The sequence below is a fragment of the Haemorhous mexicanus genome, chromosome 3, assembly GCF_027477595.1.
Source record: "Haemorhous mexicanus isolate bHaeMex1 chromosome 3, bHaeMex1.pri, whole genome shotgun sequence".
Classification (NCBI taxonomy): Eukaryota; Metazoa; Chordata; class Aves; order Passeriformes; family Fringillidae; genus Haemorhous; species Haemorhous mexicanus.
The window spans coordinates 52,008,719-52,036,001 of NC_082343.1; the positions used below are offsets into that span (position 1 = coordinate 52,008,719).

The 27,283-nt window shown below is 39.9% G+C and overlaps 1 protein-coding gene across 5 annotated transcripts in view; it reads right to left on the reverse strand.

Moving 5' to 3' along the window:
- Positions 1-27,283, reverse strand: part of MAP7 (microtubule associated protein 7) — a 110,216-nt gene that overhangs the window by 44,597 nt on the left and 38,336 nt on the right. For 4 of the 5 annotated variants that reach the window (XM_059841794.1, XM_059841795.1, XM_059841793.1 and 1 more), the window contains exon 2: positions 3,535-3,603. The exons of the other annotated variant lie outside the window; for it this stretch is intronic. In XM_059841794.1, the coding sequence (XP_059697777.1) occupies positions 3,535-3,603 (69 nt within the window). The remainder of the gene's footprint in view (positions 1-3,534; positions 3,604-27,283) is intronic. 5 annotated transcript variants of the gene reach the window in all.

Genomic DNA, 27,283 nt, shown 5'->3' on the forward strand with positions numbered 1-27,283 from the left:
AACTCAGTTTTTAAGTATTTTAAGATAAAGAGCTGTTCGAATACTGTCATCATGAAAGTACACAAGACAACAGAGCCTTTTCACAATTCGGTATGAATACACATGTAATCAACTTGTAAAAACATGTAGAGTCAGCCTACTTATGTTATAGGCTGCATACCTAGGATAAAAGTTATTAGCAAACACAATACAATGGGTCATAAAACTGAGGTTAAAGATATTTGCAAACTAAGTCCCTGAAGCGAGGCTGTGCTAGACTAATTTTGAATAGATATTTGAATTAGATTTAAAAAAATAATATGCATTTCATCCTCTAACAGAAGTTTCTGCATAAGAATGACAGGATTTCTTGGGTGAGCGAGCTCACCATCAGCTACCACACTTTAATTACTCTTGTACTCTAATCAGTGAGAAACTATTATCTCAGCAACTGTCAGACTACAGCCCCAATTAAGAGTGATAATAGCAATGCAAAGTAACAGCTGCAAGGAGCAAACTCCTGGCACAGCTGGCAGGGAGAACCTTCAAACACGACAGACCCCATGAAGGGCACAGCAAGTGGAAAAGTCACCAGCAAAGGCAAAGGTAATCCGTCACCCAGTTGCAGGTCAAAACTTTAATGTTGGCTGAGCAGCCCACAGTGCTGCCATTTATGACACTGTGCTCAGCCATGGCATGGCAGAGATTTGCCCACTGCAGGGTGTACATCGGCATTTGGCTGAGGTTCAGCAGCATGCTGACTCACACGCAGTCCCTTCAGCATGCAGACACAGGTCAAAAGGGTAATAATATTCCTTCTCTCTGGTGACTGGCACACAAGGTTCACAAAACATGAATTTCTGTGGCATGAGTAATTAGCGCTCGTGGAATAATGCACATTTTCCCTGGAAAACAAGGATTCCCTTCAAGGGCTGTCAGCAAAGTCAATGTAGCATTGAGTTGACAGCAAACGATACAGCACAGGAGAAAAAAATGTAGAAACCTGCTTCTTTCAGAATATCCTTCCAATTGGGTTTTTTTTTCCCTTTCTTGAGAAGAGAGATTTCCCTATTGGGGAAAGGCAAGAATTCTTCAAAGAGGCAGGAGGGTTACACGGACAGGCAAACTGAAAAGGTCTCCCTTAAGAATTCCTAATTATAAGCAATGAAGGAATAAAATAAATTTTTAAAGTTGCCCTCTGCCACTTTGTTTGAAGATATCCAATTATTTTTCCATATCACACACCTGATAGTGTTCACACAAGAGCAGCCCCTCTCCCAACACCCCAGGATGTTAGAACAATCCTAAAGAATTCGCATTAAGTTGCAGGCTATGCAGAGTGTGTGTCTTCAGTAACAAGCGATTTTGCATACATTTGGGATCACAAAGAGCTAAATCAATATTAGCACAAAGATGAGGGTAACTCCTTTGTAGCAGACCATCATTGCATTTGCTCTGCTAGAAGCTGGAGAACATCTTACCAGTGCAAGACTTACACTGATAATTAAAATGTCTTCTCCAAGTCTTCAAAATTATCCTTCATAGCTTGGCTACAACCCCAGCCTCTAACATCTGCCTTCTGAATCCAGATGTTCTGCTGGCCCCCCCAATGCAGAGCATCAATAGGTTCAAACTGTGGCAAAAGAAGAGAGTTCACTGGGACTGCTCCCCATTTTATTTCTCACATCTCTACTCATTAAAAACCCACCAGGCAAATACCTGGGGGACTGGCACTCCTTCTTATTCTGTAGGAATACCAGGTAAAACAAAATATTTTGTACTCTCTTTTGCTCATATTCCTCATCAGACCATAAGCTTTAAGTTACTGTGAAAGGAAATGGGAAACATGTCAGCTGCAACAAATCCTGCAAGAATTTCTCGTTTTTTAGAGAAATAATTGCCAATTTGGCATATGCAAAGCCTAAGAGACAACACTCCAGGAAGACCCACATGCTGCTCTGGAAGTTGCAGTCTGTTTATGCTGCAATATGTGGGAACTCACACTCAGCAATCTATTTCCTTCCACTTATGTAGCAGGCATAGAAATAAGCATTTGTACTATAGGGATGTTTGGAGAATACATAAGGCATAGTTCTACATAGGAGAAATTAGTTTTGTACCTGCTGCTGGAAATTAGGTCTCTAAATTCCATATAAAATCAGTATTTAGAACATTTAGTGTGTGTTCAAAATTAATTTTAATAAGTTAATAGGTAATTTTGAAAACTTAGAAGCTGACTGAAACATCAATAGGTTTTTGTCCCTAATGATAGTAACAAAAGGAAAACAAAGTTTTACAAATCTTCTATAGAACTAAGACTCAACAAACTCTTAAGCAAAATTGATATTTGTAGAAATTAAGTTCCTAAGTTCACAACTGTAATATATACTTTGTAAATACGACCAGTTTTTGTGGCTCATACTATCAAGCGCCACTCTGCCCTGCCTCGCTCCAACCCCAAGAATTTTGGATTCCTTCTACACACCACCACAGATGAAGGGAACATTGGAACAGCTAGGACGCCCTCCTGAGAAATGAAAACTGGATTAAACTATTGTAGAATAAAGCAAGTACTGAGCACTGTCCACCACAAAGAGCTGTGGAAAGAGGTAACATTAGCTTTGTTTTCTCCTCCTTTTCCAACACTGTCTATCTGATTGAGGGCAGCCATGATTCCTGCGCTCTGTGCAGGACCCAGCGTGCCTGGCAGAGCATGTCAGGTGTGATCTGAACTCAGACAGTGCTGGGATTCCTTCCCTCTGGGGACACAGGCCAAGGCAACCCTTTTGGGGATAAAGTCTGTCAGTACAAAACAGTCACTGAGCTGCCAAGCTGTCAAGGAGCTGAAAGGAGAATGTTACAGTGGGCCTGGTCCTCAGCACCACAAGCACCTCTGCTTTCCCAGGCATCAAAGCAAAATCATTATTAACTGCATACTTTAACCTTGGGTACCAGAATTGCAACACAAGCAGAATTTAGATATCTAAGTCCTCTTCTGGATCTTGGTCTAAGCATGCAAGTGGAACAGACCCATGACACCAAGGACTACGGTAAGCTTTTTAGCATGTACATTTTCAACTGTGTAAGTGAACAGTGAATTAAATCCACACAATGTACCTGTGAGGTATGGTGAAGTAATGAGAAACATTTGCCAACTGCACAGAACATGTTACAGAACACGGCATGCTTTGTGGTAAGTGAGGAAATGCCTGAACAGAGGCACATTTATACAAAGCTGCAAATCTTTGCCTACAGCACATAATTCTTGTTCAAGCACAGATGCAAATACGGTGGCTTCTGTTGTCTTTTCTCACTTCCCAGCCCTCATTCCTAAGCTGTTCTAAAATATAACTAGCTTTTTCCAGATTTTCTTCTTTGCAAACAATCACATATTCCAGCCTATCTAAACATGAACAGTCACTGATACCAGTTTTATCTGAAACAGTAAGTGAGGTACAAAAGCAACAAACTTTAGAAGTTCCTGTGACAACAGCTGTTTTCCAGGCACCATGGAGGCAAACAGCCTTAAAACATGGAGCATGTGGAATGGTGTACCTGGTTTAGTTCCAGCATTGCTTTGTCCTGAAGTGACTTTCTTATCTTGTGTTTCAGAACCTTCCGTTGCTAAAATAAGGAAGAAAAGAAGATAATAATTACCCATTTTACTCACCTTATTGTATTGAAACTTAAATATTGCTGTATTCTCTTTAAAATCAGACTGTTCCAAGATGTCACTTCATTTGCCATTCTACATCATTTTGCATTAAAAAACCCCAAAGGCTACACAGAAAGCATTTAAGCCACAATGTAAGTTCCCAATTCAAGTTGAGGAAAGAGCCACAAGAAGATTTCATTTTAGCAATGTGTTTTAATAAGACTTATAGGATGACTTGCAGATCCCCAGTTTCTAAAGGTATGGTACGAGACACTTGTAAAAACTTCTTTACAAATGGCCCATCCATAATGCAGGACTGAAGAGAGGACTATTAGGGACCTGAATGAAATACAACTGAGGAGATATTCCCAATATTTGCAACTGACTTTTGATTGGGCCCTACCAGCCTAGAACAAGATCTAATTCTGGAGTTCTGAATGCCCTTTCAACAATCCTTTATAAAGAAAAAAAACCCAGAAGATTCATTACTGTTACTCAAATCAAAACCATATCCTTGGTTCAGCATCTATCTCTAACTAAAAAAACAGCCAAGAAATTAGATGCCATGTTTTTTTCATCTTACTATTCATCTTTGTTCCACTATAGGAGTGCTGGAGTTCAGAACACACCAATCTGGGAACAGCCTAAAGGCAGACTGTAGGAATTCTAAGAAGCCCTCCAAAAACAGCTTGAAAGTACTTGCAAGCAAGGATAAAAAGACAGTTATAAATAAAGCCTAGGGCATGAAAGACACCAATTCATTTGAACAAAAATATCACTAGAAATGAAAGTTGGAAAAAAAACCTGATTACTCCGGATTTAAAAGCTAAACAGGCATTACTGTATTAGATCCACTTTAGAAAACATAATTAAAACAAATTTCCTCAGAAGACTCCAAGCAATTTCTTATGCATGTCAGCTTTAACACTACACACTCAGCATTTAGTACCTCAGTGAGTTCATGCTCTTTGTGGCCTCACAGAAATCTTTGTTTCCTTGCTTACCTCCTTCCACAGGCACACTTCAGGATTAACACAGAGGCTAAAAGGTAGCAGGAAGAACCTGTATGCTATACATACTGTGCCTTTTTTGCAAGGGAAAGTTGGGAGAGGGAAATAGAAAAATGCTTTTATCAAATGTTTCTTGTTCAAGAGCAATGTTTTGCCAACAACAGTGTTCAAAAATCATGTCATCTCACCCAAGAATATTATGTGAAACCTTAAATAATTGTCTGATACACTTCTTGACGCCTGTATTAAGTCTCTTGCAAATAACCACTGTTCAACTTAACAAATACTGATTCCAAATGACAATAAGAACTGTAACACCTTAAAGGCAGCCCAACATAACACTTTAGTATTTGCCATTTTAAAGGCCTCATACAAAAGATTAGTGTGACCTATGGGTAGATGGATTGATTTTTGGCAAGATAATTTGAGCACCACTGAACTCTTGCACCACCAGGCTTGGTAGGATCTACCATCATAAAAAACATCCATACCTGGTGCTGGAGCAAGTCCACAGAAAGCCAAGAGAGTTGGTGCAGTGTCTGGAGCACAAGTGCTATGAGGAGCAGGGGAGGGAGCTCGGGATATTTAGCCTCGAGAAAGGGAGGCTCAGGGGGAGTCACATCAGTCTCTACAAGCTCTGAAAGGAGCTTGCAGCCAGGTGGGGGTCAGCTGCTTCTCACAGAACTAGAAGAAACACCATGAGGAGGAAACGGCCTCAAATTGCACAAGGGGAGTTTTAGACTGGATATTAGGGAAAAAAAAATCTTCCCAAAAGAGTCGTTGGGCATTGAAACAGGCTGCCCAGGGAAGTGGTGGAATCACCATCTCTGGAAGTGTTCAAAAACTTGGGGATGTGGCATGCAGGGCCATGTTTTAGTGGTGAACATGGCAGTGTTAGTTTAACTGTTGGACTTCATTTCAGAGGTCTTTTCCAACCTTAACACTTCTGTGATTCTAAACTCTTTACATCTTACCTCTCCCTCAAAGTTAAGGTACTTGTAAAACAAGCTTTTCTCCTGCATGTATCAACGACTTAGACCATTCTCAGAAAAAGCCCTACTGTAACTCAGTGGGACTACATCACAATTCCCATCAGCCTGGCCTAGGGAATCATCTAGAAGAGGAAACTGTCATAAAATAGTAAAAATACTGTTTCTAAGAGCTAGTGAGTACATTGATGCTCTAACAGTGTCAGCAAAAATTTCTTTACATCTTTCATACTGAGTATGTGCGTTATTTTCTTCAAGCACTGCGCCATGGGATTATGCAACACCCCATTAACTTCAAAACTGTGGTTTAAACGCCATCCAGAAAATACTGGCAAAAAAGCCTAGGTAGGCAAAGTACTACTTTTTTCCCATATTTCCTAGTCTAACATTTCCTTGGAATATTTTTTGACATGGTTTGAATACACATTCATATGACCACTTATATGACAAGTGATGAAAAGAACAGATGGCACACCATGAATTTTAACGATGCTGGAGATCAAATAAGAAGTGGCACAAGCATTTAGTAACCAGTGTAGGTGTGCTCCCACATAAAATACCTCCTGCTCTAGGATACGAACAGATTAATCAGACAACTAAACATCTAAAATCCACACCTAAATATTGACAACACCAGTTTCAATACCTAACAGATGCCAGAAGAGATATAATTTAACTACCTAATATTTGCTCTGCTGTTTATCTTGGACCACTACCTTTCCATAAGGGAATAAAAGTTGCATAAAGAAGTGTTAGAGATGGATAATTCTCTGTGAAGCACAGCTGTCTCTCTCAGCTCTGCCATTACTATGTGGCACAGCATCAAACAGAAAGCTGCACCTGAGCTTCTCCCTGGAAAGAGGGCAAAAAAGAGGGGGGGAGAGGCAAGAAAAGATATATATATATATATAGATATATATATCTATATATATATATATAGATAGATAGATAGATAGATAGATAGATATTGCTACTAAATAATATGTATTTGTAAATGCTGAGCTTTAAAGTAACACCAGTTGCAGCACAGAATTCCATATATATACCAGGGGCAGAACTGAAAGGGACCCATAAGGATGACTAGTGCTAGGGAGGACCTCTGCAAGCTCAGTTTTTAGCTTTGCTTTGAACAAGACAAGTACAAAACTGGCAGATTATTCCTAGAAGAACAGTTTTGTAATGGAAATGAAATCTAGTTAGAAATCTCTGATCAGTTTCAATATATCTATGTGTTCACAGTCAGACAGGTTTAATCAATACTTCTGTTACCAGGATAAGGACAAGATCTAGAAGGACTGAGAAGCAATTTCATAGGATGTCAGTTCACCCCATGTCTCACACAGCCATCATAATTACAGTAAATTCCTACAGCAGTTAATAATCTCTGTATCAAGTACCAGTACCAAAGTTTATTTTCTAAAATGGAAAAAAACCCGCTTTATGATAGCCAGAACTACTTTGAAAGAGCTGTTCCACGATCAGCACCTATCAGAGAAAAATGCTTTTAATAACCTTATAGTCTAAGGTGTTCCTCTTAAAGTAACAAAACCAGTTATCTCCAGCTTGTCCAAAGGAGGCCTGTGTGAGCAGAAGTAGGAATTGCCAGCAGTGGGAAGCAAAACAGGCACAAAGAGAAAATTTATATTAAAAATATTCAAAGTTGAGGAAAAGGCTCATGAAAAACACTGAGAAAGGAAGAAAACTGTAAGCTTTAAGTGCTTCTTTACACGCCAGATAAGCTCTGGTCAAAGAAAACTGGCATGAGAGACAAGGTAACATATCTGAGGGGAAAAACTTTGTTGAGAAAGAGAGCCTCTGGGAGGATGTGCTGGAAAGTAGAAGCAGAAACATTCACCCAGATCCTGGAAAAAACACTGAATGCCAAACACAGAGACAAAGCATCACACTGGCATTTTGACAGGCTTTTTTTAAAACACAAGAGTTGTGCAGAATACAAAGACTTGTTTTTCAGACTGTGGCACATCAAGCACATGTTTGCACAGTGTGAACCAGCTATTCCCAGTGAGGTGAATGGCAAACCAAAGGCCCCACAGTAAGGCTGAGGAGCTGGAAAGAAGATACTTAAGTTCTGTTCCATGGAAGAAGGGAATCAGCCACAAGACAGAGGCAGTTTTACCTCCAGAAGTACAAGCCTCAAGAGATTAAGTGCAGTGTGAAGGGGCACTTGGGGATCACTGCTGCTGAGACCTGTCAAGGTCAGGATAAGCACAGCAGCCCCCCCAGAAGTGCATCCTAGCACGGCTCTGGAAAGGGGAGCTGTTCAAGGGCTGCACAGCAGTGGATGACAGCACAAGCACAGGAGAGCCCCAGGCCTGCAGACAGCCATGGCAGTGCAGGTACACCTCTGGGTACAGGGAGCACCAAAGGGGAAAGACCACCCTCCAGTTCCCGGCTCTACTTCTACAAGTGTGAGAGAAATTACTGAGAAGCAGCCATGAGAAAAAGAAACAGCTAAATCAGAGGAAGAGGGATTACAGGGAAAAAAGAAGAAAATCTAGCTGTTCTGTACCTGCCACTTGTCATCTAATCCCCCTGGTATGACTGAACAGCTACTTTCTTTAGCTGTCAGAGAGTGCCGAGGGTGTGTGGGATGGGGAAGGCTTCAGAAATGACAGCTGGAACAAACTCATGGCTCAGTAAAAAAGTGTTGCCAATACATAGCAGAGGAAATTCAGCATTAAACTGGGAAATTTAAAACAGAGCTAACTGGGAACTGATATATTCTTTACTCCTTAGCCTCTAATCCTGCTACCTCCAACTACTTCCTTATGAACACTGCTCAAAAAAACCCAAAAAACCCCAAAATACAAATAAAAGCCTCACTCTTAAATTCACTCACTTATTTTATATAGGATGTCACACCTGACACGCACAATGTAAAAAATGCATAGTTTGAATTACACAGAATTAAGCAGAGAACAGAGTATTCTAAGTTTGTATAAGTAATAATAAAGAATTGGGGTAGTCTAGGAAGTTTTGTCTAGACACTAGGAACAGTAGCTAGATAGCATGTCACTCAAGTCAGAGGCATTGCTGAGCTAGGTAGAGTGTGTTGAAAGTGCAGATACAGGTCAGAGCTGACAGAATTTATTATTTATTTATTCAGAAACACATTAAGACAAAAATCCGGAGTACCTGGCTCAGAATAAGCATCTGAGCATTCAGCAACTGGCTGTTCTGTTCTAAGGCAATATTACTGAAATTTTAGATTAAAGAGTCTCTTTAATGGCAAAATTGGGTTGTTTATCCTAAAAGCAAATTCCTGTGAGCCATGATCCAGGGGCTGAATACATGGGAAAGCAGAAGTCAACAAAAATTAAAGCTTTTCCAGTACTTGTGACTTTTGCCTCTTCTTACATCCACAGTTTATGAATAAGGCATGCAAAAACTACTCTCCATATTTACAGTAAAAATATATTTTGCAAGTCCTTAGAATTCCACATTCTTTGTGTTATCAATAGTGTCTATATATATTTAGAAAAACAATATACTAAGTAATATTTTAGTGCAATTTATTGGTTTAGAGTTAAATAATGTGTTCATTCCATACTTGCACACCATGCTTACTTTTACTTGCATTTTAAAATTGCAATCTGAGGAACAAAGGACAGCAATCTTTCCAGAGATAAATAGGTCTCAAAGCTCTATGCCTGGCCAAAAATTACCAAGATGCATGCAGTACAGCTGACAGATAAAAAAGTAAAAAAACAAAGCATCTAGATGTTTAATACTAAAATCTTCAGAGTAAGTCAGGACAAAATTATGATCTGCTCCCTTCTTTGGAGTTGTTGGTGAGGATAAGTTGTAAAGAATCCCATTAAAAAACTCACTTGTCAGCCACTAGTTTTCAAAATCTGCTTGTCAGTAATGACTCTAAAACTTCCCCTCAAGAAGAGAGTGGGCTGTGTGTTGGCCTGGAAGCCTGTTCCAGCACAGCAGGGGACAATATTTTCCAGTGCTTCTGCACTATACTGAACACTGGACAGACCAAATTTCTTATGCTGCTGCTTCCACCATCTGTGTCTGAGCTGAACACTAAGTCAATGCTACTCCTTGCTGTCACAGCATAAGCACACTGAAGCCCTAAGCTTGTTCAGGGTCTGTTACACTTTTCAGGAGATTATTATAGAACAGTGCCTTGAGTGAACCAAAATCGCACTGCTAGCAGCACTGGTTTGCTTCTGTAAACTCCTATGACACAAACATGACCACTACCAAAGTCAAGTCCTTCAAAACAAGATAGGAGGGAAATTCTCACCTTTAATTAACGCACGCTACAATGAGACCCTGCCGAGAGGCTTGAAAATGGATTAGTGACCCAAACACAACAGTTGGTAAATAAAACCAAAACATCTCCTCTCATGAAATCCATTTGTACAAACTGCACAGAAGAGCTGTGTCCAAGACAGTTACTCTAACACTTCAACTGTAAAGGAGCACAGAACTAAGCATTGGCATTTTATCAATATAAAACATCTCCTCCTTTTCTCCCTTTCTGTAACAACTTAAAACTTCCCTTCTGTACAGGAGGTAATAAATGGTGCCTTGCAGGTTGCTGCTGGCCTCCAAAGGGCAAGCAGCCTGCGAGCAGTCAGCTCCTATCCACAGATCATTTTGAAGCAACCTTCATCCTTTAAAGCCCTGGCATCAGAGCCCTTCCTGTGTAGCAGATGTGCTGTCCTGGTAGTTGTCAGATGCTCCCTGAGCAGTAGCTGAGGACAGGAGCAAAAGGGCACACTAAGAAACCTTTGCTAACACTTACTGTGGACAAGGAGCTTCCTGGTGCTTCTGGGAAGGTTCAGCGTTCAGTTCAAGAGACAGGCTCGGAGCAGCACTGAGGGTGAGCTCAGATTCTACAATTCTTTTAGTGCAACAGGATGGGAAACAAGGGAAGTACCTCTGGAGATTGGAGGACTGTAGGACTCAGCAATAGGTTGCAGGAGGGACAAGGAGAGCGCAGTATGAACATACCTTATATGGAAGCTTGCTCACAAGAGATGTAAGCTTTCCAGGTGATGGGGAAACCAAGACACTGATGGGGCACTGACTGCCCTTTATTTGGGTTAATCCTTATGGAAGGGCACACAAATAGGAATAGAACTGAAGCATCAGCTCGGAAACTTCATACATGTACTGTCCACATTCTATTCCACCCCTCCTGAATGCACTGAACACCAGGTTCAAAACAGACACTAGAAAGATTTCTCTAACAGAGCTACCATTTCAGAAGACAAACAAACATATCAAAAGCAACTCTTTTAGGCTTCTTAATTTAAATTCTTCAGAAAACTCTTGGAAGGATGGGTAGGGCTATACCATCAAATCAAAATCTTTTTGTAACAAATTTTTGTTCTAATTAACAACACTGAAAAAATTATTTCAAGAGATTTTCAAGGTTTCGCCAACTACTATAGCAGTGAGGGAGAAAGAACTGCAGGAATTCTGCAGAAGTTTTGGATCTAATGCACTCCAGTGTCTTAAAACTAAAATCTAGATTTCTGTTTTGAAACAACAGAGGCATGTACCTAATTTTGGTTAGATGTCAACACTCAGATTCTCTTGTTAAGGGAAGTAGGTTGAAGTTATTTCTAAATTAACTAAGGCAGAGCAGGAGTATTTCCAGACTACAGACCAGTTTGCTATTTTTAACACAGGTAATGCAAGTCTTCACAAGTCTTCAGATAAAAACTTTTTGAGATTTCCATCATTAGCAAATGGAAAATGCCGATTCTTCTACAGTCTAAACAGCAGTACTTACAAAGTACATTCGCAAGTTAGAGGTTTGAGTCAGAAAAGTGACAGAATATCTGGGTTTCATTTCTATTCACTGAAACATGAAAGCAAAATTCATGCCTTATTTAAACATGCTACTAATTTAGTTTATATTAAAGTATTTTCAATTCTTAAAAGCTCAGTGCTTTAGTACATCTTTTTGTACTTCCCACAGTGTGGAACTTACCAGTCTGGTTTGCAAATATAAATAAATTATATGATACCAAGCTGCAGTGACCATCCCAGTTCTTTTTGCTCTGGCACTTATCACAGAAGTCTACCATCAAAGCTGCCAAACAAAGCACTGTTACCAGTGCTCCTCATCTCTAATGTCCTGGCTGAGCAAAGCAGAGTGAAAACTCACCAGCATCAGTGTTTACTACTCCCAGAATGGCATAAAAGTTGCCATTGTTTTCATCATATAAACTAGAGAGATAAACAGAGCTAATTCAGCACTCAACTGTAAAACATTAAAGCCAGAAGCATAAACAGATTTATTTGGAAACAATCCACAAACATAAACCTGGATGATTCAACTGGCTATAGGGAAAGGGTCAGATTTTTTTTTAAAGATTAAACTTGTATAACTGCTCCATTGGGAGATGCATATTTATAAAAGATTACTTTTGGCTGACTGTCAGCTTTAAAAAGCACTGTATCCTAAAATATTAAATAACGTAGAAGATACCAAACCAAATGCCTTTGTAGGGAGAGTTAGAATCTCTTAAGGATGATAAAAGAAATACAATGTCAGTAACAGCATTTTTTTAGAAGTTGACACTCATGTCCTCTGGATAATGATATTTCATTATCTCACTGCAATATAAAACAAGGACACAAACATGAAAGGATCCCTGGAAAAAAGGTTTTCTCCTAAAAAAGCCTGTGCTATGAAGCCAGTTCTGCAGTTGACCAGAAGGCTAGCAAGCTCACCCAATCCCAGATGAGACATGTGAATGGAAGCTTTTTAATTACACATCACCAAAATGAAATCTGAAATGTCACTGCCTGAGGGCATGCAGGACAACCTCAGTTCCAGACAGCCAGCAATTTGCGCTGTGCAGCCTGTCTTAGGGCATGAGCTCTCCAAACACCAAAAGCAGGCAATGTGCAAGATGCAGTGATTTATTTGTTAGACTGTTACACAAGGGCAAACACCTTAAGCCAAGGTACAAGAGTACCAGCTGCTTCTCCTCCTCAGATTTCTCACTGCTGCAGGCAGCATTTACTACCACGATGTCAGAGAGGTTCCCATACCCAGGATCAGTGTCAGTGTATTGCTGCACTAGCTGTACATGGAAGGTCACCTCAGAGATTATGAAATAAAGCACCTGTACAATTTTCTAGATGAAAAACTCTTCTGGACTTAAACCAGAGATCATTCTCCAAACTATGAGGTAATTCCTGTGAGTAATTCCAAGGCACAATGAAGCTTACACCTACTGCTGAGAAATGGAGAATCGGGCACAGACCAGCCAGCTTTCTGTATCACACCGATTCCAAGGTGAGATTGCTTGAACTGCAGAAAGCAACTTGAGTGTCCCATTATTTGATACCCTCACTCAGAGGGCACAATGATCAAAGCATATTGCAGCCTGTGAGTGTTAGTGAGATAGCACCTGCAGCAAAGTGAGTGTGGGAATGGAGAGAAAGGGAAAATGGATACTTTGCTATACATTGCTCTATTGAGCAATTTGATCTTGAGATACAGTAATTTTTGAAAACAATGCAATCTCTTTAGTCTCAAAGACAAGAGGACATAATCACTTCTCCCCACCGAAGTAAAATAAAATGAAACATTCTTTTGATGCGATACTTTTTTTTAATTTAAATGAGTATTTACAAAATGAACAATGTCTACTGATTAATTTAGGATACTCCTGCCAACACAGAGCTTTTCAGACACAGTGCTTTCTTCTTGCCACCCCACTGACATATACAAGTCACCACATCCCTCCTGAACTCAGTGTATACCCATGCTTTCCTCTATGCCTTCAACTCTTCTGACTTAGCTCCATGCGCACTGAAGTTCATAGTTACCATCCCACTGACTTCATGTTTTAGAGTAGGCCCATAATAGTGGTTCTTCTGCCACCACAGAATCACAGAATGAATCATAGAATGGTCTGGGTTGGAAGGGACCTTAATGATCATCTAGTTCCAACCCCCCTACAATGGACAGGAACACATTCCACTGGAGATCAAGTTGCTCAAAGCCCCATCCAACCTGGCCTTGGACACTTCCAAGAATGGGGCATCCACAACTTCCTGGGCCATCTATTCCAGTGCTTTACCATCGTCCTGTGAAGAATTCCTTCATACATGGCGGCATACTGATCATTCAAAACCAAGGCACTACTATTTTCCTGTGTGACAGTAATTAATTCCTATCTGCAGCAACCAAGTGATTCTGTTGCCCTGTGGGGACACCCCCACACACGCAGACCCTTTTCAGGTGCAGTCTCAGTGTGCCCTGGGTAAGAACAAACATTTGTTATTTTCACCAACATCCGAAAGCTGAGCCTTGCCCTTGCCAGGTGAGGTTTAGACCAAGGAAACAAATGAAGTTTTAGAACTGCTTTTTTCCCTAGGGAGGAAATTCTGATTTTTGCTTTAATAATCCCTCTTTGCTGCATGTGCAGCTGCAGGCACACCCTAAAACTAGGGCACTTCAGCATTTTACACACACATACAAGAGCAGCTGCAAGAGGCAGAAGACACTTAACAAATAAAGTGACATGAACATTTTAAGCAAAAGTTCAAAAATAGAACTATTCTCCTTCAAAGCCTTTTTTCTTTGGTTACTCTGCTCTGCCGCCTTACACAACTATACAAGCGAGACTAGAACAAAACTCTCCCACTGCATTACTTTTAGAATACATGTAACATCTCCCTGACCTTCTGGGTGCCTCCAACCACCTTCTTTCTACATAGCTTCAGCCAACAGTACAGCAGCTCTCACTGGATTTCAGGTTACTAGCCTGCCATGCAAATGACGATTCCCTCACGACCTATCCTCATTAAAAGACATCTACAATTAAGCTTAAGAGAAATCCATTACCTGAGATTTCCCCTCCTCTGCCTTCAATTACTTTAAACTCAGAATCACTGTATCTGCTGAACTAAGTGAAGTCCTGGACTTCATCCCATAATTGCTTTAAAGCATCTTCGGTCTCATCCTTTTATGTCTAGGAAGAAGATGGGGTTCTAAGAGTAACTTTGTTCAATTACCTCATTTGGGAAGAGAATAAATGGACATTCATCACAATAAGAGAAACAGGACAATTTCAATCCAGCTATTGATTTAGTGGCTATTTTCCTCTTACAGTCAGCCATAATAGAAGTACATTTGCACAAACAGACAAGTGGTTTTAGACTGAAAGTGTTTCATGCCCATTATGGTTTAGTTTCACAGGACAACTCCCAAGAAACTGCTCTGCACAAGCCCTGACAACTGCCTTTGGGGAGATCTTATCAAACCTTTCACCAGAGAGCAAGTTAAAATAAAGATGCTTAAAACACAAGAAGAGAGGATAGGGGGGAAAAGAAGTATTATTTAATGCTAACAGTCTAAGGCACTTAGTACTCCATGCAAAGGAACATGGGGTAAAATTTACTATAATTGTCTATAGAAGCTGCAGAGTTTTCTGAAAGATTCAGCTTCTAAATAAAATAATGAAGTAGCACAACTTTTTTTACTAAGAAAAAGTTCATTGCCACGTGGTTTTCATCTCCTGACTTGGCACCCTGAACTGAATGTAGGAGAGCCATGTCAACACCAGAATCCGCCTCAGGAGCTTGACTTTGCTGAAAAGCCAAGTTAGGCATTACACTGAGATATCTACTCTGCTCCTGGTACCTAATTATCTTCACACAACAACCACTTGGACCACTTAGATTTGTGCCTGGCACATTTGCTGTGATTTCTCTTCCAGACAGATAAAATCTAGACTACCTACAAATTAGTGGGATCAATACAAGTAACATAGGTAATCACATCACTGCTCCAGGTTTTCTTGGGCAAAGCTCCCTGCAGCTAAAATTCTGTGGAGATGTTCAGAGTCCTCCTTCCAGCCTCAGGAAAATAAAACATGAATAATGCCTGCAAATTGCTATAGCAACAACCACCTCTCAACTAAAGGCAGCAGGAAGATTCACAGAAGCTGGGTTTTGTTTATATAGCCTACTCTGTACAGACAGTCATTTCCACAACAGGTAGAACTACAAAAGGCTCCGTGCTGTTTTTTAGCAGTTGAGCTCCTGGATGCACACGTTCAAGCCATTACTCTAATTCAGAGTACTCTTGCCTGAGGAAAACAGGCAGTTTTCCGGTAGCCTGCCTCTGCCTCGCTGGAAGGGATGCTGGAACTACTTAGAGCAAGCGCAACACTCCATTTGCTGCTTCTTCACCTGTTCTTTTTATATAAAAGATCTGTGCTATGACTGCAAGCCAAATAAAACAAGCATTTAGTGTGGCGCAAAACGCATGTACACAGAGAGCGCAGCAAAAAGGAATGTTTCCTACCATTGCTGAGCGGGGAACGGAGCAGAAACACTGACTTAAGAAAATATATTTCTGCTGCATGACTTATCCTTAATCACTTCAATCACTGTCAAAAACAAAAGCTGTGCCAGGCCCACACTATCATATTTAAGGAGGCAGAAGACAAATATAGCTAATAGCAGCCAAGAACTCAACAAAATTCTCAAGACACCACTTTCTGGAAAACTTGTGTTTCAAAGTAAACATCATAGGAAACTGGAAAATTTATTTTCAATTCAGGGAGCTGTTCTTTACTGCTGTCCAGCTGTCGGGAAGTAGGGCTTCCTGAGGAGCTATGTATTGCTTGGCAGAAAGACAGCAGATTCTAATTACAACACTCCACGCACAGAACTGAGTCTGCACAAACAATCTTAATAATTCCTGAGCTCCATGTATTTGGAAAAATTATAATAAATGAATATGTGTTTAGACAGGCAAAGGTATATATTTCAATGAGAAGATAATACATGAAATCTTTAAATAACACCCAACAGTTACTTTTCAAAAGTCTTTATTATGAATACATCAAATGGTTTCTAGAAAAAGTTCATTGCCACATGGGTTTCATGGTTACTAGAGCTCTTTGGCCTTTGTGTTATAAGAATAACTCACCACCAAAACCAAAGTATATTTTTTACCCAGGTTCTCTCTCGGACCTGAGGCTGAGGGTCACACCACTAAAAAGTACATCTTGTCTTTATACACTGCCATCCCACACTCTCCACACAAACCCACGGCCTGCAGAAGTTTTTTAAAAAATCAAAACTTGTTTCTCTATAGGATCACCAGGGGTCGGTGATTTCTCTTAGACACTTGTTTCTCTATAGGATCACCAGGGGTCGGTGATTTCTCTTAGACACAGACCACTCTATTGGCAGCACAAACATTTGCATTAAGTCCAGTACTACAACAGCTCTTTGTATCTCATGAAAGCATAAAACATTCCAAGTCCATGAAGGTTCTCTTTTAGTTCCTTAAGCATTGGTGTCATTGGCTTTCCAAGCAATTGCTTGTTAGCTCTCTTGGTGATTGCATTGCTGGACTGCCATAATTTGCAGTTCTTAGGCCTTTGGGGACATAAATTTCCTTTTTTGCCCCTCTACAGTCTTCAGAGAAACCTTTTATCTCTGACTGACTTGCTTTTATTTTAAGCATGTTCCACAATTTCAAAACCAGTCTGAAAGGATTCAGCCATATTCAGGTTATAACAACCACTGAAAATTAAGTCATCTGAAAAAAAACCACATGATTTGTTGCAACTGAAAGTAAATCAAACCCAACAATTCAGTCTGTTTTTTAACAGAAGTAAGAAAAAAAATCTTTCCTTACCCCCTTACATCGCTTTTGGTTTTTATATATATATATATAGATATAGATATAGATATAGAAATAGGTAGTCTGTATATCCAACAAATTAAATAGGGTGTTTACAAAATTATTACTGTCATTGTATTTGATGCCTTAGTTACTTGGAGAAAATCCACCATGGTGCTATCTGGATTATGTCTAAGAGACAAAACACAGAATAAGTGTTCAAGTTGTTGCCTTGCTTTTCTGCTCTAATTTTTAATTGGTTTATAATGATGACATGACAGAACATGCAACATAAAACATCTGACTAAGCACAGCAACACACTGTAATCAGAAGAAATCTTTTTAACACGAAGTTTTAAGAATAAAAACCAAACCCTGATATTATTTCAAACTAAAACCCTCCAGTGTTCAGTATTTTGCTAAAAAGGCCTCTCATTCTTAATACAAAAATGTGCACAAATCTTTGGTTTTGGACTGTTTCTAGTAACTCAACTACAAATTCTCAGGAGATATTTGAAGTTTCCATTAAGCTGTATCATCACAACCTCAGGCATGCCGGGCTACTGAGATAGATCACTAAGCTGGACTTACTCCACAGTTCTTTAGCTTTACTGATGGGAGGGCTATTAATTTCCAATAACATAATCACATGCTTAATTATTTGATCGTACATCATGTATAAGTTGTATTACCCAAGCTGCAGGGTCAACTTTCACACTGAGATTTCCTAACTTTTCAGTTCTTGAACTTGAAACCCTAAAAGTTAACCAAAAGCTTGCATAATGCACTGACATATATCAGTCACCAAAAATTAAGAATGTACAAGCATTAAAAATAGGTAATTTTACATACCAGCAAGATTGCTTTCCACTAAAAGCCCTCCTGTTCCTCTTATCCTATTGAACAACATCTTTGGCTCCTTTCCTCACCTTACATCCTCCCTCCATGCCTTCTCAACCTCCTTCTCTTGTTCCTGAAGCTGCTACACTGCAACTCTCTTCTCTTGCCATTCTCCTTTTTACCCCTGTAGTGCTCTGGGCAGAGAGAATTGCTCAGATTGCTCTAACCCAAACACCTCCTCACGCCCACCTCTCTCCTAGAGGCATCACTTTTCCTGCAAACCCAAGCAGCAGGCTTGGGCAGCATGGGAGAAAAACAAGCCTCTACACTCCTAGTTGATGCACCTGGTGCCAAAGCTGCCTGCAGAGACTGGGCCTTTTTTCCCCGGCTGTTTCTCCTCAGACCCCAGAGCTCCAGGGGTCTCATGCTCAACTTATTCCATGGGGATTGTGAATAATTTGAACACTGATTAGACCAAAGTTTTTGAGAGGAAAGGCTGCTGCCTCAGTTCAGCCAAAAATCCTGGACAGAAATATAACACTCAAATGCTGAATGCATCCCTGAGAGGCATGAGCTATGACTCTTTACATCACTAATTTGAATAGATTCGCATAAGATCCAGAGGAGGCATAGCTCTAAAACCAAATTCATACTGTTCCCAGTTTCAAATCTTTTCATTAAAGCCTTGTGCCCTTAAGCCATCCCTTGAAACTGATACTAAGATTTTTATTTTTTTTTCAAATAGCATAATTTCCCAATTTCTTTCCTATGTCTCATTCTTCAGAAATTGGCCCATTTGCTGAAGATGAAGAAAACAAGAATAGGGAGAGAACCTGGCAAAAGAGAAACAGAGGCCAAACCATTTAAATCTATCAAACCTGTAAAGAGATTAAAACAAGACTCTTTAAACAGGAAATGTTATGCAACCTTTATTATTTGCAATCTGCCTTGTAAAATTCAAATTAAGCATGAGAATGATAAAATTCTCACTTGGGGTTATTTTATTATGCAAAGCATCTTGATTTTACAACATCACTGAAACGCTTCATGGAATTACAGCTCTTTAATACAGTAAAGTGGCCTCCTCTTTATCATGGATTGAGAAAACAAAGAATTTAGACCTCTAAGCCACATACATCATGGCAGCAGCCTAGCCTTCGCAGACCTACTAACAGATGAATGATTCCAATTGCTCTGATAGCAATGCTACAAGTATAATTTCATTAAAAGTCTTTAAATTTTATCCCAGAAACAATGAGGTCTTGTTAACAATAATTTATTTAATGTTTTTAACATTAATAACATGTTTTATATATTTTGTGTCCCTGCCTTTGAAGGGTTTTACAAGAATTGTTAGACTAAACAACAGAGTACAAATGTACCTCTAGAGTTATTTTGTTTTAGACCATGATCTTGGTTCTGATTCTTGTGTTTGGTCAACCAAAAAATAAAAAATGGACTTTCTCATTGGGATGTTCATTGCAAGTGACTTACATCAGTGCAACCAATTCAAAGTCAACCTATTGCTCTATAATGCACATCAGATATTCCACTTCAGCACAAAAATAAAACAAAGCATCACAAAAATTTATGCATTACATAAATAGTGAAAAATGAGAAAATGGATGCAGCAATCACATAATTTGACTCTATGCAGAAATGCATTGTTCAGCATATTAGAGTTATATATCTGAAAGCCCAAGCTTGTATATCCAAGCCTGTGCTGGATGCCTGAGACGGCAGGTCCAGTAATTTCAGACTGGCTGACCACACCTCCCTTCATTTAACTGAACAGGTGAAACAGGGATGAAAAAGTGCTCAACAGTGCTTCATCTTCAGGCAGGTCACTCAGGCACTGTCCTCCAGTCCTTCCCTTTGCTCACAGACACAGTGGTTTGGAGGCTGGTTGCCAGAGCCATTAAGTCTTCTTGTGTGCAACCACCAAACAGAACTGGCTCCATACCAGCAATGCAATGGTGCCCACAAATTGCCTGCAGGATCCCTACACTCCCCTTCCTGGCTAGACTAAATTATAGCTACAAAACTTTGGCTTACATGGGAGACACACACCGAGTTTTGTTGCACAAAACTTGGGGCCACATAGATCGGTTACTGCTGGAATCAGGCTGGTACTAAGTGCTTCCTGGGCTCCCTGTATTGCACTGTGAAAATTATTTTTAGGATGCAAATGGACTTATCTAAAAGGTTGTTCATTAAGCCTTGTCTAGGTGGATTGCCATTCCACAGGGAGACAAAACTCATCAAACCTGCTCCAATCTTTCATAAAAGTATTTTTGTGGGTAGTGAGTAGCTTACTACCAGTGAGGTTCCAGGCTACAAGATTATTAAAGCTCTATGGAATGTGACTAAAATAACATAATTCATGTCCACCTTACTGGTTTATCTTCATTCAACACAATGAATATTTCAAAGTCAATCACTTTGAAGCATGATGCTATTGTGTAAGAGATCACCTCGCTTCACAGCCCCTTGATCAGCACAGCCAACCAGAACATCACTGACCAGGCTCTGTACAATTAGGACTCATATCACAACTATACAATAGAGGACACAATAATAACATGCACTCTGTATCTTTTCACAACACTCTAAAACATTACTTCCAGCAACTCGAGTGCCAACTAACTTATTTTCATTAGTGCTTACCTATTGCTGTGCCAGCTTAGCAACTAAAACAAACAAAACCAAAATGAATTTGGCAGCACTTTTTACTTCCAACAAGCACTTCTCCTGCTTTTAATAGAAGATCAATGCCACAAGCTGATGCAACTAGAGACAAACACTCTGCAAAACTAAGGTTGGCCAGACAGCATTTTAAAGGTGCCCTCAACCTTTTCATCACCTACCAGTTCTTGTCTGTGAGCAGCAGGTCCAGCAGAGCATGAGTCCTAGTCAGTTCACTGATCACCTGCATCAAGAATTGTTTTGGAATGTGTTAAACTCATCTCCTGGTTTCTAGCACCCAGCTGCATTTCCCTTCCAGAACAGTGTTTAAGCGACACCCATGAGTACTACAGCCTGAGGCTCTGTCCAGCTACCTAAAGGCAGCACCACCAGCATTTCTGCTGGCCTGCCCCAGTCCAAGCTCCAATCCAATCATTCAAACCATTCCTTTATAGAGAGCACAATCCCCCCTCTTTTACACTCTGAGACTAGCTCAGCTGGTGAGAACACAGTGCTAAAAACACCAGGGTCTGGGGTTTAATCTCTTTGTGGGCCACTTACTTAAAAGTTGGACTTGATGGTCCTTGTGCATCCTTTCCAACTCAGAATATTCTGTGATCTGTGACCTGCCACTCTCCTTTTTCTCTTTTCACCCAGTAAAGGGCCTGAAATACCTCTTCTGGCTCTTCAGCTGACAAGTCCCATGCTATGCATGGCCTGACAACAAGCCTGGGGGCTTCACAGCTGAGTGTTTGCTCTGCTGTCCATAGCCTGCTTTGCAGCACAGATCACAGCAGATAAATGGGAAAAAAGGCATCATACCTTTTAGATAACTTTGTTTGGGAGTATGTTTGAAGAGGATCAAGAGCAGCTTTTTTTTTTATTCTAAGGCCCAGAAAGCAGAATTATATATTCTGGAAAAAAAAGAAGCAACAAATATACAAGCTTGTCCATCTAACAACAACATAAAGATGAATATGATTTTTTTAATGCTAAAAACAGACATGTGATCTTCAGAGAGGTTTTAGGAACAGAGTGATTGGGAACTGATTGAAGCCTTCATAATAAGACAAATTATTATTCTTCTCAGTGTTCTTACACAATACAGACTATTTTGGATGGGAATTAGGCTGCCTGTAAAGCATACAAAGCATCCTAACTACCACAGCTTTTCAACAGACTGCTTTTTTTAACTATTTATCAAGAGAATCACTATTCTCTGCCAATTTTTGAACATTCACACAGCTTTATAAATCTGTCAGATTTTTGGACAGATCTTTGGCATTTCTACACCACCTTGAACAACAGCACCTGATTCAAGGCAGCTCTACATCAGTCCCACTACACAAAACCAGAGAGAAAGAGAACTACCCTCTATTTTTAAAGTTCCAAAATTCACTAATAAAAACTAATGCCAAACCCACACGTTTTCAAACTACACAAATGAACAGTAATTAGTGTCACAGTGAACTGATACTCATACCTGCATAATTAGCAGTAGGTAGTCCTAGCTGTCATCTCCTCCTACCCTTCTGCAAATTAGGAGCAGGCTAAATTTAGCTATACAAGTTAAACCTCCTGCTATTGCTACATATAGACTGGAAACTATAAGTATGTATTAATTATACTAATTTATAAGTATGTATATACTTATATATATTTAAGTTTATTTGACATAGTAGCAAGAAAACAGATTAATTTGCACCCTATATAGAGGCTTATTTTGTCTACATTTGATTTTATTTTGATGACACTAACAGCCTCACAAACCAGTGATAGCTGATCCTGAGTTCAAAATCTTTTTCCTGAATTCTGATGGTAAATAATGTGAAAAAAAAATATGAATTAAGGGGTTCCAGCTTTTATTAATTTCCCGTAAGCCAGGAAAATATTATTTTTATTTTTGTAGAAGACTAGACTAATGCAATTAGATTGTGCCAAATGTGTAATTTGTTTTCACTTGCAGAATGTTTATCACTTCATTCTTCCCCTCATAGCTGTGCTCAATGTATACTGGAATAAAGTAGTGTGGTTTTAAAACCAAAACAATTATCATTCTACCTCAAAAGAACAGAAGTTCTCTTGAAGAGGACAGAACACTTGTCAATTCCCTATTTGGACGAAATTCAGATAACATGCTGAGTTACATGTAGCAGTGAATATGATTATCTGGGAAGATCATTCTGATAATATTGTAAAATTTATTTAAAAATAGGGCTGTAAATTATCATCCCCTTGGAAGAATTAATGTTTTATTTAGATGACATGAATTTATCTGTGATGCTCTCAGATCTCCGCTAGAACAATAATCTTCTACGGACGTTCCAAGGAAATCTCTTAAAGACAAGCTAGTGAGTCATCTGGTCAGGAGCTAAAGAACACTCACTGGCTTTGGAAACTGTTCTTCCTCAGCATCTAATCTGGGATTAGATATTGTAATGATTAAGAAGAGACTGTAAGCAACCTGGGAGAAGGGCACTGTACTCCAAGTAGTTCATGCATCACATGGTGCTACTGTGAGTCAGGCTGTACAACTTCAGCAGGAAGCTAAATAACCTATTTGCATATGTTCAAAACTTCTTTGCACAGCAGCAGTACTCAAACCTCCCACCCTATAAGCATCTCCTCCTATGCAGAAGATCTGCAACCCTTCCTTAGAAGAGACCATAATGCATATATTTAAGCCCATTCAGGCTCTTCATCAGAGATCTGAACTGACAAATCAATCCCCAGTTGCTACAGAACAAGGTTTGCTCTAGGTTTGTACGGCAAAACGGGAAAGTAAGGCAAGTTACAGGGTCAGACAGAACAGAAAACAACTAGATTCCTCTGAGGTAAGTATAAATCAGAAGGAACCATACCAGCTGAGTGAAAAGAAAATGCCTCTCCAATTCCAATACTATAACCCAGAAAGTTTTCAGTATGTCCCAGATTCACCAGTGGCTAATTGCTACTACAGGACAAGTCACCACTTCCCTCCCAGAAAAGCTCTCAAAACAAGTCTTATGAGAGCTTAGTTTCCTAAGCATATGAAACACTGGGCAAATAATAAACTACACTGTTACATGTAGGGGTTTTTGCATTTATTCATAAATATGAAATTCATTAATTCAAAATTTCCAAGGTATCCTGTATTGTTTTTAACAGATACTTTGTGTGCCCAATGAGGTCTGAAGCTTAGAGTGTCCCACAGACCACTAGTTACTAACAATTCTGGCCTCAAAACATTCTAAACACAAAGAAGTGCTCAAGATATTCCTTCTCTACCTCACAAAGCCCTTAATCCTTCCAATGTAGATATGACAGCCCCTTCCCCTACAGCTAAGCAGCCTAAGGCAGCTCTTCCTGTTTAAGAGGTGGCCACCCAGCCAACTGCATACAATTAATTCTCATCCACCAAAGGCAGCACACCACCTAAACTCACTGTAACAAACCAGAAAAAGCCCATGCTGTCGTGCTCCACCCTGCCCTTAAAAGCAAACGGTGGAAAATATTTTGCATTTGTATTCCTTTTCTTCCTTTTGACTAAACCATGCAAGTGACCTGAAATAATAAGCATGGGCTGATTAATTACTGCATGTGTTCCCTTCTGCAGAGCTGAAAGGTCAGTTGGGGTAAAAGCAAAGGGTGACATGACGAATAAGACTAAACACTCCTGTTTTTAAGCAGCCACCTTGTTCGATGAACCACACACAAACCAAGAAAGGGTTCTTTTCACTACATGCACTCAGGCTTAAACGGACCAGCTGAGAAATAGTTACTGAACTACTAGCTCTGAAGATGGAGTAAAAGCCTTATGCGGGCCTCCCTCCCAAGGCTAAGCACTTAATGGTGTATTAAATATGCAGACATCTTAGTGCAGATTTCTACGGATTTCTCTATATTTACATAACAGTTGGTAGCTCTCTCATCTGTGGTTGGGGTTTTTGGTTGGCTTGTTTGGGGTGATTTTTTTCTTCATAAAACCACCTGCAACAGTATACTTGTTTTTACAGCTTTGTTTCTGTAGAAGAGGTGTTCACAACTGCATTTTCTCTTACTAAGTGCCACAGACATCATTAGTATTCTTCCGAGTATGAGGACACAGATGTACCAAACAGCAGCAACCATCCCAAAGTGCGTTAATCTGAGACTGTACTTTAGAGCTGATTTTAACACTTTCTCTGACATTGTTACATTATTGCTGTACTTAACTGTTGAAATGCAGGGAATCATACAGCATACGATTTTCAGAAGTCCTTCATGTTATACTGATTGAGGACTGAAGAGGAAATCCAGAGAGAACAGAGCAAGGCAACACCGGGTTAAGTCAGAAAATTTAGACACTTCAACAAACAAGAAATATTTCACTCTCCTACTCAAAAGTGGTCCTCCTGTTTTAACCATGAGGTAGAAAAAATTTACTGTGTAGAAGTTTCAGCAATCCCTAACAGTCCTCAAAGTCACAAAAGTTAACATGAGTTCATTCCCAATTTTGCCATCAATAATATCAGTCTTTCCACTGAGAAAAAGCAACTAGAGAGCAAGCAGGTGTTTTGAATCTAGCAAGATGATTATACAAATTAGTTTTTCAAGGTATATAATTATCAAATTCTTAAATCACTTCAGAGACTGTAACAAGAGAAGGTATGCAGACAGGCTGAGCCTCATAGATTAAGCAATGAAGATGTTAATTAAGAAAGTTATAGAAGGAAAAGGAAATAATCCAGTTCCCCTGCATTAGCATGTGGGACCCATGGGCTCTGTTGCCACATGGTGAGGAAGACTTTTATAAAGCAAAACCAAGTGGAAAGTAGAGCCCAGGCTTCAGAAGGGGAAAAGAGAGGGTCAAATTTCTTAGTGTTGTCTCCTGCCCTCACTCTTTACACTCCTTCTGCATGCCCATGGGACGGACAAAAGTAGCAGTCTAACAAAAAAAAGGGGCAGATGTTGATGCTAGAACACACTCTGGGCTACACCAACTCCCAAGGGGCTCTGTGGCCAGTGTGTCAGCCAGCTTCAAGGCTGCAACAGTGAGGAAAGACCTTTATAAATCTAATCTCTATTTTACAGGTGCTTCTGTTATTGCAGATGTACACATTTCACCAGGACTAGCCTGAATACGTAAAATGATTTTTTCCAGGACAGATGAACAAGCTTCATAAATCATGGGCACATCAGCCACTCAAGGCTGACAAACTAGTGCACAGAGGGCACTACATCATGCACAAGTTTGCAGGCCCCTGGGAGTCTGGGGACACAGCTTCATTAAGGAAAAAGAGCTTACTAACAGGGACTGCAAGGCTTGGGGGACCACCTCTCACTGGGCCACTGTGAAAACTACAGCAAACACATATAGAGCCTAAGGACTCATTGACTGCTTCAAGTGTCCCAGCCTCCTTTACAGGTCACGTTTAGGTCTGCTGTAGTCCTATGGAATACCATTTTTGCTTCCATGTATACATTCAGGCTATTAAAGGGTGCATCATTAAAAGCTACCTTTGCATTTCATACAGCTGTGGGAAGGACTTGGCTATGATCTAATTAAACAAAGTCACTGGAGTGCCTCCTCCAAATCCGTCCTCCTAGGACTACCATACCTCTCTGCCATTGTACAAGTATGGATCAAAGCAGCAGAGATGTATTTGCCATGGCACAAAACATGTTTAGCACAAAACCACCATATTTTCCTCAGCCAAAAGCACACAAATAGTCTGTGACTGCAACAGTAGCAAGTTATTTCACAATAACCTAACTACTCATCTGGCAGACCCAGCAGCAGTACTTCTTGTTCAGGACATTCCTAATGGATGTAACACATTCAAACCACCTACTCCCTGTCCCAATCTCTCTCTTCATACAGTCTTTGCTTGCTCTGCAGTTTGATGCAAGTCTAGCTAAAGCAGCATTAAGAAATTAAGAATAGGGGCATGTCAAGATGAAAACCTCTCTTAGTAAAGTGAGTAGAGTAGGGAAAAAAAAATCTGACTGTGCCCCATCACCAGCTTTTTTAAGACTAAATCTAGCATGTGCCAACAGGCCTAACAGCAACCTGCCACTCAAGTCCAGAGACACTCAGACTGAGTGACACTCAGCTTGAGTGACATGAGCTCTCACCTCCTACATGCCTTCTTAAGAATCACTCAGAGTTATCCTAAAGTTTACCAGGAAGTAGAAACAGTCCCAGAATACTAAGATATTTTCACATGTGTATGGTCTTGCCAAGATGCCAAAGTTGCTCTTTTCCAAGCACTACTTGCCTGAATTAGAGCAATAAACTAAGAACACTAAAGCAGGCTTTGCAGTAAGAGCCTTAGAAAAAAACAGATACAGTGAGCTACCAGCTTGAAGGACTCATTCAGCTTCCAGTAAAGAAACTCTCTGACATCTCTTGAAAAATCTTCTATATTCTACTATACATTTTATCCTTAAGCTTGCTAGGAATGACCTACCCTGAAAACTAGGGGAGCATAAGTTCTGAATGTATCTCAAGACA